This window comes from Lagopus muta, chromosome 32, assembly GCF_023343835.1.
Source record: "Lagopus muta isolate bLagMut1 chromosome 32, bLagMut1 primary, whole genome shotgun sequence".
NCBI classification, from domain to species: domain Eukaryota; kingdom Metazoa; phylum Chordata; class Aves; order Galliformes; family Phasianidae; genus Lagopus; species Lagopus muta.
The window spans coordinates 605,918-620,939 of record NC_064464.1 but is presented as its reverse complement, the minus strand read 5'-3'; the positions used below and the strand labels follow the sequence as shown (position 1 = coordinate 620,939).

Sequence of the window (15,022 nt, the reverse complement as noted above, 5' to 3'; positions counted from 1 at the left end):
ACTTTGTTCTCCTGACCACGGGAAAAATTTTCAACCTGAAGGTCAGCTCACAGCTCTGAAGAGATTTCCTTTTCTCCCATCTCCTCAGGGAGATGTGTCCTCATGATGGCATCTCATTAAGGGAAAGCCAGCTCCTTTCGAGCCACACAGACTGCATTGCCCACAGCCCCAGGCAGTCGCTCTCAGCCCCTGTGCACTGCAGAGGGTGCTGGACACGTGCCTGGGGAGATGCTGCTCTGCTCTGCTGGAGCTCTGCCTGCACAGGAGGTGGATCATGCAGCAAATCCCATGGTCATGTGAGCAGAGGTGTTTCTAGGTGGGATCTTGCTCAGAGGAAGGTCTCTGCACTTATTCCCTGATCATATCCCTGTGGTCTGCAGATTTTCATCCTGGAGGCTGTTTTCCTGTCATTTCCCTGACTGAGCATACAGACACCAGCCCAAACTCTCTGCATTCTATTTGCTGTCCAGAACCCACCCTATTTGCACTAGCTAAGTGCATGTTCTTTTTTTCAAGTGAAAAAGGGTATTCATGAGAACTTCCAGGGTTTGTTGAAAGAATATAAATATGTTAAAGGAAAGTAGAGAGGTAAAATACAAGTTAGGATTCTCTCTTGATATGCCCTCAGGGCTGTGCTCTGATGCTGCAGCAGGGAAGCCTTCAGCTGGAACAGCTCTTATTCCAGGATAAAGAAACACAGAGTGTATGCAGCCTGGTCTGCAACCAGATGTGCCAGATTTGGTGACCCCTGTTGGAAAAGTGTTTGCATTACCTATAGTGAGAGACTTACCGTGTCCATGGCTGAAAGCAATGCTCCTGCAGTGAGGTCGCAGCCTGCTCACACTCCACACATCCTGTAATCCCTCTCTCCTTTCTCTTCTATCTCCATGTCACCTGCAGAACGTGCCCCTAGTACTGATGCACAGCACAGGGGAGCTGCTCCTAGTCAGAGCTGTCTCCCTGCAGCACTGCCCACTTGTAGGAGCTCCCTGTGTCCCAGGAGCCCAGAACAGCCCAGCAGCAGAGAATGTCATTTCTGTCTTCCCCACTGATCTCCTCTGAGATGTCCCTGGGTCTCCATGGCCAACAGCTTCTGAAAGACAACAGCATCATGATTGTACTTTGAAATCTGCTGAATTAACCACCAAAATTCCAGTGGACCTTGAATAATTCCAGACATATGGTTAGTCCTACCAGAGAGTGTTTGCTGTGGCAAATGGGACACATAGGCAAGGACAGGGAGGGCTGGACTTCCCCTAGCAGTGATCCAGCTGAGACAGTTCAGGCATTTCATCCCTAGTTGGAAACCCTATGGCTGAAACAGGATTCAGCTCCCTACAGAGACACAGGAGTGATGGGATCCTGATGTTGTCAGCCCTTGTTCCATTTAGTTCTTTTTTTGCAATAACATCTGCTGCAGGGACAGCAGAGCAGGGCATGCACCATCCAGAAGATCCCTGGAGAGCACAGCTGGCAGCTTCTGGACCAAGCCATGGAGGAACCAAAGAGGAGAGGTGCTCAGCTGGATCTCATACCCACCAGCAAGGAAGGGCTGGTGGGGAATGTGAAGGTCAAAGAGAACCTGGGCTGCAGTGGCCATGGGATGGTGGAGCTGAGGAGTGGAGTACAGAGGACAAAGTCACACCTTTGGGGTGCAGGAGAGCACACCTTGACTTCTTCAAGTGTCTGTGGTGTACAGTACAGAAAGAAAGCACGTAGGAAGTGTAAACAAGAAGTGGTCAGCTGGGAGCAATGCAGAGAGGTTGTCCTGGTGTGCCTGCTGAGTTGTGTTTAAGAAGGCCAAAGCTCAAACCCAGCTGAATCTGCCCAAGCATATCAAAGATGGTAAAGGCTTGTAGAAATACACACACAGCACAAGGAATGCTAGGGTCAGTGTGGACCCATGCTACAATGGGACGGGGTACCTGACATGAAGGACATGAAGGGCATGAAGCGTCCTGTGCTGTGTGTGACCATCTAAAAAAGGTCTGAGGGAAAAGAAAAGAGCTCAGTACCAGAGTGTGACTCAGTCAGTGCAATGACTGAGAGACGACAGTTCTGAGCAAAGAAATTCTGAGGGTACCGGGCTCCGTGCAAGACACAAATTGATCTTATTTTAATTATGAAGAATGTGAAAGATGTTCATTAATGCCAATAAAATTGAAACAACGGTTTGAAGACAAAGATAGAAATCAATGAAAATATGCCAACACACTTCTCAACTGGAAGTATTCTCATGAGTCCTCTCTCTTTTTAGTTTGAAAACACCAGTCTTGGAGGAGACTTTGTGTCTATTTACATTTTTATTTTTTCTTAAATGCAATGTTTCCCAGCACTTTGTTTGCGCGACACAGATGCTTTCAGGTACAGGGACAGACAGTGGTGCCAGTGCCAATGCCCTGTGACCAATGCCCAGCATCCACCGCTGCTCTACTCTGCTGCGTATTTGATGTCCCTCATCCTCCAGGTGTCTCCAGCTCTCCTAAATCAATGACCATGGTTTAGGGCATGTTTTCAGCAGGCCGACTGGACACATGCTCTTCCCACTGCTCTCCAGATTTCCCAATCCATTGCTCTTTCTTCACTCCAATACCTCCCAACTATCTGGCTCATCTGTGACCTTCAGGGGGATTACAGGAATTTGCTCCATCTCTACAAAGGCTGGAGGAGCCTTTGATAACTCCTCAACTGTGATTCTACCTATCCCTGCCTATCACTGCCTAACTCATTTCTTGTACAAATACTCCCTGTGAAAAACAAGCCTCATTAGATGCAGCTTGGACAAGGCATGCAGTTGATCACCGTGTTTCGTTCAGTTGCATCACATTTCCTTTGGTTTGTTAGCAAAAAAAAAAAAAAAAAAAAAAAAAGGAAATCTTTCATTGTCCATGTGCAACTGGTTCTCTGAGGAAATTCGGGGGGAGTTGGTGCAAAGGATGTTTAAAAGGGAGCAGATGACTGTGGAGGAGAGGAATGATGTGAGGAAAAGTAATGCAAGTCCTATGAGGCCAATGTGAGCAGAAATGAGGTGGAGAAGCTGAGGAGCAATTTTGTCCAGGCAGTGACAGAGAAAAGTTCATTAGGGAACACCCTGGATCAATATCAATTGCCAAGTGCTGATTAAAATTCTTGTTTAAACACAACTATATATAAATAGTAAATAAATGTCTGTTGGATTCTTCCTCATTAAGGTCACTCCAGATACCTCTCCAGTTTGCTGAACAAGTTCTGAACACCTGAAGATGAATGGAAGGCACACGGCACAGGAGGCTTCTGTGGGTTGTAATGGGCCCCAGGGGGCATTTGCTGCTGAATCCATCAACCTCCAGTACAGAGAGAAGAGAAGATTGCACAAAGTGCTCAAGAAGACCAAGTCAGAAGGAACAGTGAAGTTTCTTGGAGTATTAATGGGCCCCACTGAGGGCCATTCACAAGCAAGCTTCCCCAGGGACTTGATAGAGCAGAGAATTGGAAGCCATGATTGCAGGCAGACCAAGGCACTGGGATGGTGGCTGTGATGCTGAGAAAAGCCTCCTTTGTCTTGTGAAGCAGAAAGGCCGAGCCCTGATCCCCAGAGCCTTGGCAGGGAGATCCTGTCCCTCCTGCTGGCTCAGGGCCTTTCCTTCCTGGTGCAGTGGGATGGAGGTTTGTGTGATGTCAAATGAAAGAGCAGGGGACAGCAGCTGCCAGACTCTGCATGGGGTGCAAGGATGCCGTGAGGCCCAAGTCCCATGTGGGCAGTGTGTCTCACGAGAGGATGTGGGATGTGAGAGTGGTCCACTCTGAACAAGCAGTCAATCCTAATGAAACTTTGAACTTCAGATCTCTGAGTTCTAGAGCCCTCCTTAAGACAGTCTGCCATCGTTTTGTGTTCTTTATGTTTTGGGGTGCCCAGAATTGCACCCAGTGCTCCAGGTGAGGATGCAGGTGCCGAGTCAGGCACTTGTTACATTTCATGTAGTTGGTGCTTACACAGTTCTCTAACTTGTCCACATCTCTCTGAAAGTTTTCTCTACCCTCAGTAGAGGAAACAGCTCTACCCAACTTGATATCATCAACAAATGTATTCAAAACATCTTCTTAGTCCTGTAGGCAAGTCACGGATGAAAACATTATAGAGAACTGGCCCTCAATTGGAGCCCTGCGGAACCCTGCTAGTGACCATCCACCAGCATGATGGAACCCCCTTTGATGGAGCCATTTCAGCCAGACCCACCGGCCAACTGCTCACCCATCACATTATGTTTCTGTCTAGCCCTGTGCAAAAAAATTGTCCAGAAGAAGTATCTAAGAAAGAGCATGAAAAGCTTCACTGAAATTCTCAAGAATAACCTCAGTTGGCTTCCCTTGGTCCACTGGATGTGTGATCTTGTCATAAAAGGACATCAAGTTTAATAAGACTTTCCCCTCATGAACTTGTGTTGGCTGTGACCAATGACAGAATTGTCCCTCAGGTGTTTCTTCGGTAACTCCCAGTGTCATTTTTTCCATGATTACATCAGGTACTGAAGTGAGACTGACAGGTCCAGAATTGCCTATGTCCTCTTTCTTGCTCTTGTTTAAAACTGGGAAATGCTTGCCAGCTTCCTGTCATCTGGGAAATGGCATGACCCTAGACTTCTTCTGATGCCATTCAAATGAGAGTCCAGAGCAGACTAATAAGGTGTCATCAGTGAAAGCTTCACAGATGGAGCTGAGAGGAAGATCTGGCTCTTCTTCGTCACAACTGGGACGTTGTGAGCTCATCCATTTGGCCAGCAGAATAACACCCCATGCCCCATGGGGACAGATGCAAAAGGCACACTGGGTGCCCTAAGCACAGGGCTGTGGTGGCATTCAGGATGGTGAAGAATACCTCCCTTCTGGACCTCAGCTGATGCTCAGGAAGGAGGTGTCTGTCTCAGAGATTTTCCACCTCAGTTTACAAGCACCAGTAATTGTATGCTTCCTTTTTGTGTTTGGGTTTGACCAGGTTGATCTTTCCCAGTCATGCAGGACTTCAGACATTTTTACCTGGTTTCCTCTTCCTTGGAATGGACTTATTCTGCTTGCAAGCAGTGATCCTTAAATAGTTAACATAATTTTTTACCTTATTCCTCTCAGAGCTTTACCCTGCCACAACACTGTACCTCACAGACACTTGAAGAAGCCAAGATGTGCTCTCCTGATGCCCAAAGCTGTGAGCTTCTCTTTTGTCCCCCCTTCAGACTCAAGTTCTCTTTGATCTTCACATTCCCCACAAGCCCTTCCTTGACAGTTAGCATGTGATCCAGCAGGGCATCACTCCTCACAGGTTTCTCTACAGCTTGGTCCATAAGCTGTCACCTGTGCTCTCCAGGGATCTTCTGGATGGCTTCTCAATGGCACAAATTCAGCAGATTCCAAATTACAATCATATCTCTTTTGTCTTTCAGGAGCTGTTGGCCATGGAGACCCAGGGACATCTCAAGGGAGTGGAGCGCTGAGGATAAAACTCACATCCTCTACTGCTGTGCTGGGCCAGGCTCCTGGGACGCATTGAGCTCTTACAAGGGCAGCACTGCAGGGAGACAGCTGTGCCCAGGAGCAGCTCCTGTTCACCACAAAGCAGGGCTGGGAGCATAATCTGCAGGTGACTGAGCTGAAGAAAGAGAGCTTACAGGCTGTGTGGCACGTTAGCCGGCTGTGAGCTCACTGGAGAAGCATGTCTCACAGCCCTTAACTAGGTAAGTCTCTCACTGCACGCAGTGTTCTGGGTTTAACTGCAGGAGTCACTGAATTTGGAACATCCCATTGCAGATCAGGATGCATTAACTCTGCTTCTTAATTGTGGATTAAAAACTGCTCCATCTAAGGTCTTCCATGCTGCAGCATCAGAGCACAGCCCTGAGGGCTGCGTGTCCCTGCAGAGCAGGTCCCTGCTGTGCCCCAGGGGCTGTGTGCTGGGGCAGGGACTCTGCTGCCTGCCAGGCTCAGCACTCAGCCTGCCCAGGGAGCTGCGGGGAGACGTGTGGGGGGAAGGAGCCCTCTGGCAGGGCAGGGCAGGGCAGGGCAGGGGCCTTCAGCTGCCACAGCTGCTGCCTGGGACAGGGAGCTCATAGCTACACTGCACCCAGAGTGTTTCTAAGGGCATGTTGCAAGAGGAGAGGCAAGGCAAGGATATTCCTTTTCCTATTCTGAGTGAAGGATGAATGAAGGCAGAAATCTAAAAGGGGCTGTCAACTTTGAACACAGCTCTGAGACTCCCAAATTTTTCTTTAATCAATAGCTTGTTTTGTGTACAGGCACATGCAATCAGTCTCTCCTTTCTCAAAGGATTGAACCTGTTGAAATTATTGTCATTTTCTGCAGACATGAATAATGCACTTATCCCACAAACAGACAGATTTCACTAACAGACAGTGCACAGAGGTTAGGGTTGTGGGCTCAAAGAGCAGTTGGGGTAAAGATATGAGACATGAAACAGATGAAAATATCTGAGGAGATGGGATAAGACTAGAAAATGAGAGAAAGATTAAAGCTCCAGATGCGTCCTCTGCTTATGAGTAGTGGAGCTTCATGAAATTAAATGGAGCCAATGGAACATTTGCTAAAGAGAAAGTGAAGGTATTATAATATAGCAGGAGGAGTGACTCTGAGAATGGCCTTGACTTGTCGTTATCTTCTGCACTCTGCACAGGACTCCATGCCCAGGAACTGCAGATGCCCAACAGCAGCTCCATCAGCCAGTTCCTCCTCCTGGCATTGGCAGACACGCGGCAGCTGCAGCTCCTGCACTTCTGGCTCTTGTTGGGCATCTACCTGGCTGCCCTCCTGGGCAACGGCCTCATCAGCACAGCCGTAGCCTGCCACCACCGCCTGCACACCCCCATGTACTTCTTCCTCCTCAACCTCGCCCTCCTCGACCTGGGCTGCATCTCCACCACTCTCCCCAAAGCCATGGCCAATGCCCTCTGGGACACCAGGCACATCTCCTATGCAGGATGTGCTGTACAAGTCTTCTTTTTACTACTTTTCTTTGGTGCAGAGTATTGCATTCTCACCATCATGTCCTATGACCACTACGTTGCCATCTGCAAGCCCCTGCACTACGGGACCTTGATGGACAGCAGAGCTTGTGCCACCATGGCAGCAGCTGCCTGGGCCACTGGACTTCTCTATTCCCTGCTGCACACTGCCAACACATTTTCACTGCCTCTCTGCCAAGGCAATACAGTGAAACAGTTCTTCTGTGAAATCCCCCAGATCCTCAAGCTCTCCTGCTCAAAATCCTATCTCAGGGAATTTACACTTATTGCGGTTAGTGCACTTGTGCTTTTGGGGTGTTTTGCTTTCATTCTTTTCTCTTATGTGCAGATCTTCAGGGCTGTGCTGAAGATGCCCTCTGAGCAGGGATGGCACAAAGCCTTCTCCACGTGCCTCCCTCACCTGGCTGTGGTCTCCCTGTTTCTCAGCACTGTGGTGTTTGCATACCTGAAGCCCTTCTCCATTTCCTCCCCATTCCTGGATCTGGCGGTGGCAATTCTCTACTCAGTGGTTCCTCCAACACTGAACCCTATTATTTACAGCATGAGGAACAAGGAGATCAAGCATGCCCTCAACAAAGTGTTTCAGCATGCAATATCCTTGCTTCAATAATTTGCACGACTTCCTCACATCGTTCCCAGTGATGGATCTTTATATTTTATGTATGTATGTGTCTCGCTCCAATTTATAGGAGGGAGAGGAGGTTCTTTTATTATCTCTATACCCAGTGTGAGATGAAGAAGCAACGGTTCCAATGTTGGTCCGACCAGTTGATTACAAATCTTAATCAGGGAAATGGGGAAGGGGAGGATGGACACTATTATGAATTAGGGTAATGGGGAAGGGAAGGAGGGCGATAGAAAAGATAGAAGAGAATAAGCAAGGAGTCTTTATAGGCAGCAAGAGGGACACAGTCACCACCATGGATCCAGCATGGTTCGTAGTTCAGTCTTTGATCTTCAGTAGTGGTGGGTCGTCGGGCAGAGTTGTTCTACTAACGACCACGACAACGACCATGGTGATGATGGCCCCTTTTCAATGGTTTCAAAGTGGTTGAGTCAGCTGTCTTTGGAGTGGCAGCTTCTGGCTCTGGGATCTCAGCAGAAACTCCTTTGTTCTCATCTTCCGGGCCTTGCCAGCAGATAAGAGGGAGCAGGGATGCCCATCTGCATCCTGTTTCTCACAGAACACAATGGTATCATTCCCCAGTTTTCCCACACCTAGCTGGAGCTGTTTAGTCACAGGCCGGATCTTCGGCCAGTGAACACTCCTGAGCACTCTGATCCGCTCTTCTACAGAGCAAGCAGCTCTGGAGGAAGGGGCTTTCAAATGTTCCCAAAGCGATATTGGTTGTCACACAGTAGCACCCATCACTTGCCTCCTTAACAAATCACTCAGTCTTATCACAAGAAATACCTCAGGAAGCAAGCTTTGAGCCAAAAAACAAAGAAGGACTCTCACACCACCCCGTGGCTCAAAGATTGCTTGAAATGAAGCATAAGTGACCCTCCATGGTGGTGAGGAAAAGAAAAGGGAGAAAAAAAAAAAAAAAAAAAAGCAAAGAAGCAGGAGGGAAGGAGGAGGGGGAGAAGGGGAAGTGAATCGTTACGCAATTACTAGGAAAGATTTCTGGGATTGGTTACAAATGTTGCCCTGATCTGTTGGACTTGTCCATCATCAGTTGAAGTGGTTACAAAGTACATGGAGGATACAACACCTTGTACAAGTTGAATAAAACATGGAATCCTACAAGGTACAAACACAAGAGCTGCAACAACATACAGTAGAGAAAATAGGGTACGTTTGACCCATGGGCCACCTGGAAGCCAGGAAAAGAAATCAAAGTCTGGGCCTTTCCAGCTTTGGACAGGAACATGGGCTATTTTCTGCATACCCTGGGCAATTTAACAACTTCACCATTGTCATCAATCTTAGGCAACAATTAGAATCATTCAATTTGCCACAGACAACACTCAGTGATACCTCAGGAGTGGTGACACGAATGTTACATGATGAATAAAAGGTGGAAAGTGAAAAGAGTACATTGGACAATGACCACACATTTAACAACAACCAATAATAATAGATAAATAAGTAAAACAAAACAGAGGTATTTGTGTCAGCTGCTTTCCCCACCCAGGAACTCCCAGTGTAAGCCAGGATCCAGATGGGAATTCTTCAGTAGAGGCTGTGGTGTTTATGAATAGCCATACAGTATTACACTTCAGTTAATTCACTAAAAGCGTATCTAGTCTAATTTGACAATATGTGGACTTGCCATGTAATGTTTTCTAAGATGATTTAGTGTCTCGAGAACTTTCCACTAGAGCATTTCCAAAGCAATTCAAATGCTGAGAGGCAAGTTCAAGTATTGTTACAGTCCACAGAACTTTTCACAGGATGGTTGTGCAGGATACCCCCACAGTACAAACCATCAAAGAGGGGCAATCCCAGGAACATACACATCTCTTATTAAAACTCAGGCACTTTCCAACAGCCATGTTTTGGATGGAACTCCTGGACTGGTGGGACACTGAAAAGCATCAGTGCAAAGGGCTTTCTGATAGATTTCTTTTGTGACCACATCTAACAGATATCAGATGGGTCCCTTGGTTCATTTCCCAGTTTGTTAGGAATTTGGAAACACTGTGGAGGAGTTACATGCAAATCATAATCAGTTTGGTAAAAAGGGGTGAAAGAAGCAATCAGAAGAAATGGTATCACTGTGCAGGGAGTACCAGTAAGCCAGGATGACCTGTAAAAACCCTGAACCCAGTTGTGAAGTTTAACAGATCCAAGGACTGATACCAATCACCACCCACACCCACAACAACACAGAACATAACACTAGTGCAACCAAAAAGTGCAGTCAAGAGATACATTCAGTGTTCTAGCATGATCAAATCTTCAGTATTTCTGTCACAAAACACAAATGGTTAAAATCAGCTATTAGCCTTTTTGTGTTCTGTCAAGGTCCCACGGGGATCTTCTGTGAAATAAAACAAGACACCAACTTGCCCTTTTGGTCTTGGTTAATATGGTTAAAAAATGAGGGAACAATCCAGCAAGTGTTGATTTCATATTCCTTTTTCGGGGTGTCTTTAGCCTTCCAAGCATATTTGTTAAGGGACTCCATTAAGGTTAGGGGAAACTGGCCTCAGGCTAGCTGAGTCAATCGACACAGTCTGGCCAGGGAGGTAAGAGTGTTTCCCTGGCTTATCAGCCACTGGATCCTGACTCACAGGGATAACTGGCAAGAGTGGTGAGGCCTTTGGACAGAAGGTGTTAAATCGAGGATCTTGTTTCCCTTTGTTGTGAGCTTTCTCATGCATCCACCCTTCACCGCCCCCACCCCGCTCACATGGGAGGGGCGAAGACATCAGTTTTCTAATGGCTTGGAGAGCCGTTCAGGTTTCCTGGGAGAGACCCTAGGACCTGGGGTTTTGCTTTCCTCGAGATTCTGGAGCTTTTGTTCTGGCCACCACTTAACTAATTTCTCTAACCTGACAGTGGGTAATCCATTCATCAAATCTCGTGGAACACCCTTTTGCCAGCCCAGTGTCCAGAGACAATTACGTTTATGATCAGTATTTCGCCTACCTGTTTTTACTGACAGTGAGACCCTTCCAGTCCCACTGAGCTTTGAGCTAGGAGGCCTGGGGGCAAGGCTGACTGCTGCAAGTCTTACTTCCCTTGCCTCAAATTTAGTGGAGGAAGAAACCACTGGCCCATATTTCCTTCCATAGTTAATTAACTCTTGGGCAACCTCTCCCCACTTCCATGCTTTGTTTCCTGACTGCAGATGGTTGGGGGTCACAGTTCCTTCTAACGCTGGCCAGGCTCTCTCTCCCTGAGGCATTGCCTGTATTTTTCCTTGCAGTTGAATACCTATAGGCTTTAACGACTCTGGAAGCCCTCTAATTAAAGCAGTCATTCTCTCAGGATCAACAGGCATCATCATAGGTGATTCATGGTGTGGCTGCAGCTTTCTATCACACATCATTTGGAGACAAGCAGCCTTTTGAACACTCTCTACTAACTGATCAGTTGTTCCAATAATGGCAAGAGGGTCTCCCCGTTCTAAAGGGTTGAGACCACCTGCCCAATAGGCAGCCCTTTGCCTTAAGGACCAGGGAGCACGATTGTCACCAGTAGTTAAAAATACTCCTGGTCCCCAATAACCTTCTGCTTCCTTTTCTGTTAACCGAATCTGGTTGCCACCAGTGAGACTAACCCTCCATACATATTCTGTCTCTGATTCCTTCGGAGAGCGGCTGAAATCTTTCTTCAATTTCGCTAGTTCAGTGGCTGAGAAGGGAATTTCTTTAACATTCATTTGAGGATCTAGATCCTCACTGTTACCGAATGTGTATTCAGTTTTTATCAAAGGACGCAATGGGGCTGTTGGAGTTTCTAATTTATCTAGCCTTTCCTTCATTCCTGGTAGTTCCACCTGAGGAGAAGTTTTTTCTCGAGGCAAACTATGGGTGACGGTATGGCTGGCATGCTTACACGTCAGCAGTTCCTTAAAAGCCATTTGCAACAAAGCCGCATTACGTTTCTCTCTTTCTAATTGTTCCTCAAGATTAACTACTTGATTCTGCAGAGTTTTTACCAATTCTTGTGTAACTCTAACCGATTCCTGCAGTGCTTCTATGGTTTGGAGTTCTGCCGAATGCTTTTCATTTCGGAACTCCACAGCAGCTTTTAAAGCAGCCCCGAGTACAGCACAAATGAACGACTCTCCTTTTCCAGCTCGTGTACGAGCCTCATTCTGTAAGACACTAATGCGGTCCGGAACACTGCAAATTATGCCAATTTTGGCGTGCCCAATCCACCCCTGATAAAGAGGGACGAGCACCATGCTTTTCTAAAAGGTCAAATAACACATCTTCACTTTTCATACTGGCAATACTGTTACTCATTTCTTAATACAATGAAAGGTCTATACTAAGGGAGGAGGAGGTACACGTATTCAAAAGCTCAGTTACTCCTCACCGCTCCTCCCAGGGAGATACACCGCACCTAAACAAATGCAAATGCTCCAATCACTCCTCCCTTCCTTTGGGGGAGCGCAAAAAATGTGAAGCTAAAGCAACACTTTCTAGGTTTCAATAGAGTAAATAAAATTTCTTGGAGAGGCACACACGTTTAAGTAACAAAATATCACTTCCTCACTTCCCCAAGAGGCGCTTGCATGCAGACACACACACACACACACACACAAAAGGTTCAAGTTTCGCACTTCAGTTACCAAATAACCAGAGAGGTCTTCCCGAGGAGGCGCACATGTATTAAACAAAATGCAAGCATTCAAAATAGGTCCCCAAGAGGTACACACATAAAAGGTAAAGTTTCAGAATATGGAGCGGTCTTCCTGGAGAAGGACTCACGTCTAAATTTTCAAAACTATCGCTCCTTGCAACTCCAGGAGGTGCACACAGAAAAAAAAAGTTTCAAACTATATCTGGAAGGACAACACTCTCACAGCGGGTATCCTGCAATGACTACGCCATTGAATAAATGTCTCGCTCCAATTTATAGGAGGGAGAGGAGGTTCTTTTGTTATCTACATACCCGGCATGAGATTAAGAAACAACGGTTCCAATGTTGGTCCGACCAGTTGATTACAAATCTTAATCAGGGAAATGGGGAAGGGGAGGACGGACTCTATTATGAATTAGGGTAATGGGGAAGGGAAGGAGGGCGATAGAAAAGATGGAAGAGAATAAGCAAGGAGTCTTTATAGGAAGCAAGAGGGACACAGTCACCACCATGGATCCAGCGTGGTTCGTAGTTCAGTCTTTGACCTTCAGTAGTGGTGGGTCGTCGGGCAGAGTTGTTCTATTGACAACGACAACGACGAACGAAGGACAACGACAACCATGGTGATGATGGCCCCTTTTCAATGCTTTCAAAGTGGTTGAGTCAGCTGTCTTTGGAGTGACAGCTCAAATCCAAAGTGGTCGAGTCAGCTGTCTTTGCAGTGACAGCTCAAACCCAAGGTGGTTGAGTCAGCTGTCTTTGCAGTGACAGCTCAAACCCAAGGTGGTTGAGTCAGCTCTCCTTGCAGTGGCAGCTTCTGGCTCTGGGACCTCAGCAGGAAATTCCTTTGTTCTTATCTTTCTGGCCTTGCCAGCAGATAAGAGGAAGCAGGGAGGCACCAACTTGTATCTTGCCTTTGCAGGATACAATGGTATCATCCCCCAGCCTTCCATAGCAAACAGGAGTTATTTGGTCACAGGCTAGATCTTCTGCCAGCAAACAGTCCTGAGCACCATCTTCCGAAGGCAAACAGCTCCAAAGATGTCAAATTGTCCACACAGCGATGTCGATTGCCACACAACACCCATCACTTGCCTCCTCAACAAAATACCTCAGGAAGCCTTGAGCCGAAAAAAAAAAACCAAAGAAGGATTCTCACAGTGGCCTCTGAGCCCTTTCAGACAAACCAGCTGGATTAACGTGGCTGTGACCTTGGTTTGGAGTTCACCCAGCAGGCTTTGCCCAGAGCAGAATGAGCTGTGGGCACAGCGTCCAGCAGTGGAAGTGACCAACAGCTGGAGACAGCAGCAGCCTGAGCGGAAAGCGGTGCTCTTGAGGGAAATCCTCACTGTGAACAAAGGCCCAGAAGAAGAGGAGCTTGTCCCTGCGTTCACATAGTCAGGTTTTCCTTTCTGATCTGTTACCCCTCAGGCAGTGCCTACAGCTGTGTGATGTGCTCTGCAGGAAGTGCCGATGTTTCGCATTCAACCTTGTCTTTCACCGTGTTCTAAAGCTTAGAGCAACCTTAATTTCTGCAGGCCTGAGCTTTGTGCCACGAGAGCTCTCCAGCTACTACCCATAATGTGAGACTGTATTGTGTCTACTCTGTCAGGCTCTTCTTCTCTTTTCTCTTTTAAGGTACCTCTTTTAAGTACCTCTTTTAAGGTAGGAAAATTCCTTTCTGGGCCAGGAGAAGAAGAAATGCAGCAATCTTCCCTGCGCTGCTCAGTTTGCCTGAGTTGCCAATTGCTCCTCGTTTTTCTTGTACCCTTCAATTCCAAGTCCATATTTTCCCCAAAGCAAAAGAATTCAGAGGTAACCACCTACAGTTCAGTAAGCGATTTCAGTATTTATTTCTGACTGTGGCAATTCCTTCAGTTCAGAAGTCACACTTAACTTACGGTGCCTGCTTTAATTCTGACCAAGGTTGCAGTGGCAGCTGGCTTCCCAAAGCTGCAGTACGTGGTGGTGGCACAGCCTCGGGCTTCTGCATTTGGTCTGATCCCACATTTCCTTTCTCTGTGTTGCAGGTCAGCTGGCGCTAGAAGTGGACGGCATCCAGTGTGAATGAAGGTCAGTGCAGGAGCAGCTGCTGCTGGGAGGAAGGAAGTGCAGGCTGATGAGCGCTGCTGCATCTCCCGGCACGGCACCAGAGGAGGCAGCAGTGATGCTGGGGGGCAGTTGCAGAAGAACACGAGGAGCTCCTCAGCAGGAAGCCACAAACCTGCAGAAAGCTGCAGCAGACTCAGAGCACGCGTGGATGCCCAGGAGGAAATGCAGGCCCAGCGTTTGAGCAGTGCCTGGCCACGGAGTGCTGCGGCCCAAGAACAAAGCTGTTCTGCCTTTGCCCAGATGGCTTTCCAAGGTGGGCTCGTCTGTCCTCATAAAAACCAGAGGGCTGACTCATCCGAATGCTGGCTGATTGCTTGGGAGCCCAAATCCTTCCGGCCTCCAATCTGGGGGCAGCCTGGGGGCAACATCTCCTGGGTCTGATCATGCGGTGCCTGAGTGAGAGGATGACCCAGGCTGGTTACACAAGACTCATCTTAATTTCTCTGTTCTGTTACTTCAGATAACGCCATTGGGCGGCCCTCATATTGTTTGCTTACAATTTGGTACCAGGCCTGGTGACTTTGGGCCAGAGCCCCAAAGGCTGCATCCAGCTCAGGGGCTCACAGCCACAGCCACAGTTAGAGAGGCTGGCACACAGCCTGGGCCTAAAGATGCTGCCAGAGAAAGCAGGAGTGGCCCT

At 47.6% G+C, this 15,022-nt stretch overlaps 2 protein-coding genes across 2 annotated transcripts in view; one reads left to right on the top strand and one right to left on the bottom strand.

Moving 5' to 3' along the window:
- LOC125686144 (uncharacterized) overlaps positions 1 to 15,022 on the bottom strand; it is a 118,873-nt gene that overhangs the window by 41,255 nt on the left and 62,596 nt on the right. The window lies entirely within an intron of this gene.
- LOC125686142 (olfactory receptor 14A16-like) lies at positions 4,748 to 8,347 on the top strand. The gene has a single exon (XM_048929830.1). The coding sequence runs from the start codon at positions 6,682 to 6,684 to the stop codon at positions 7,615 to 7,617; it is 936 nt and encodes a 311-aa protein (XP_048785787.1). The 5' UTR covers positions 4,748 to 6,681; the 3' UTR covers positions 7,618 to 8,347.

What these genes read in the sequence shown, in the direction of transcription:
- LOC125686142 (XM_048929830.1), top strand. Translation starts at nt 6,682, where the DNA reads ATGCCCAACAGCAGCTCCATCAGCCAGTTCCTCCTCCTGGCATTGGCA.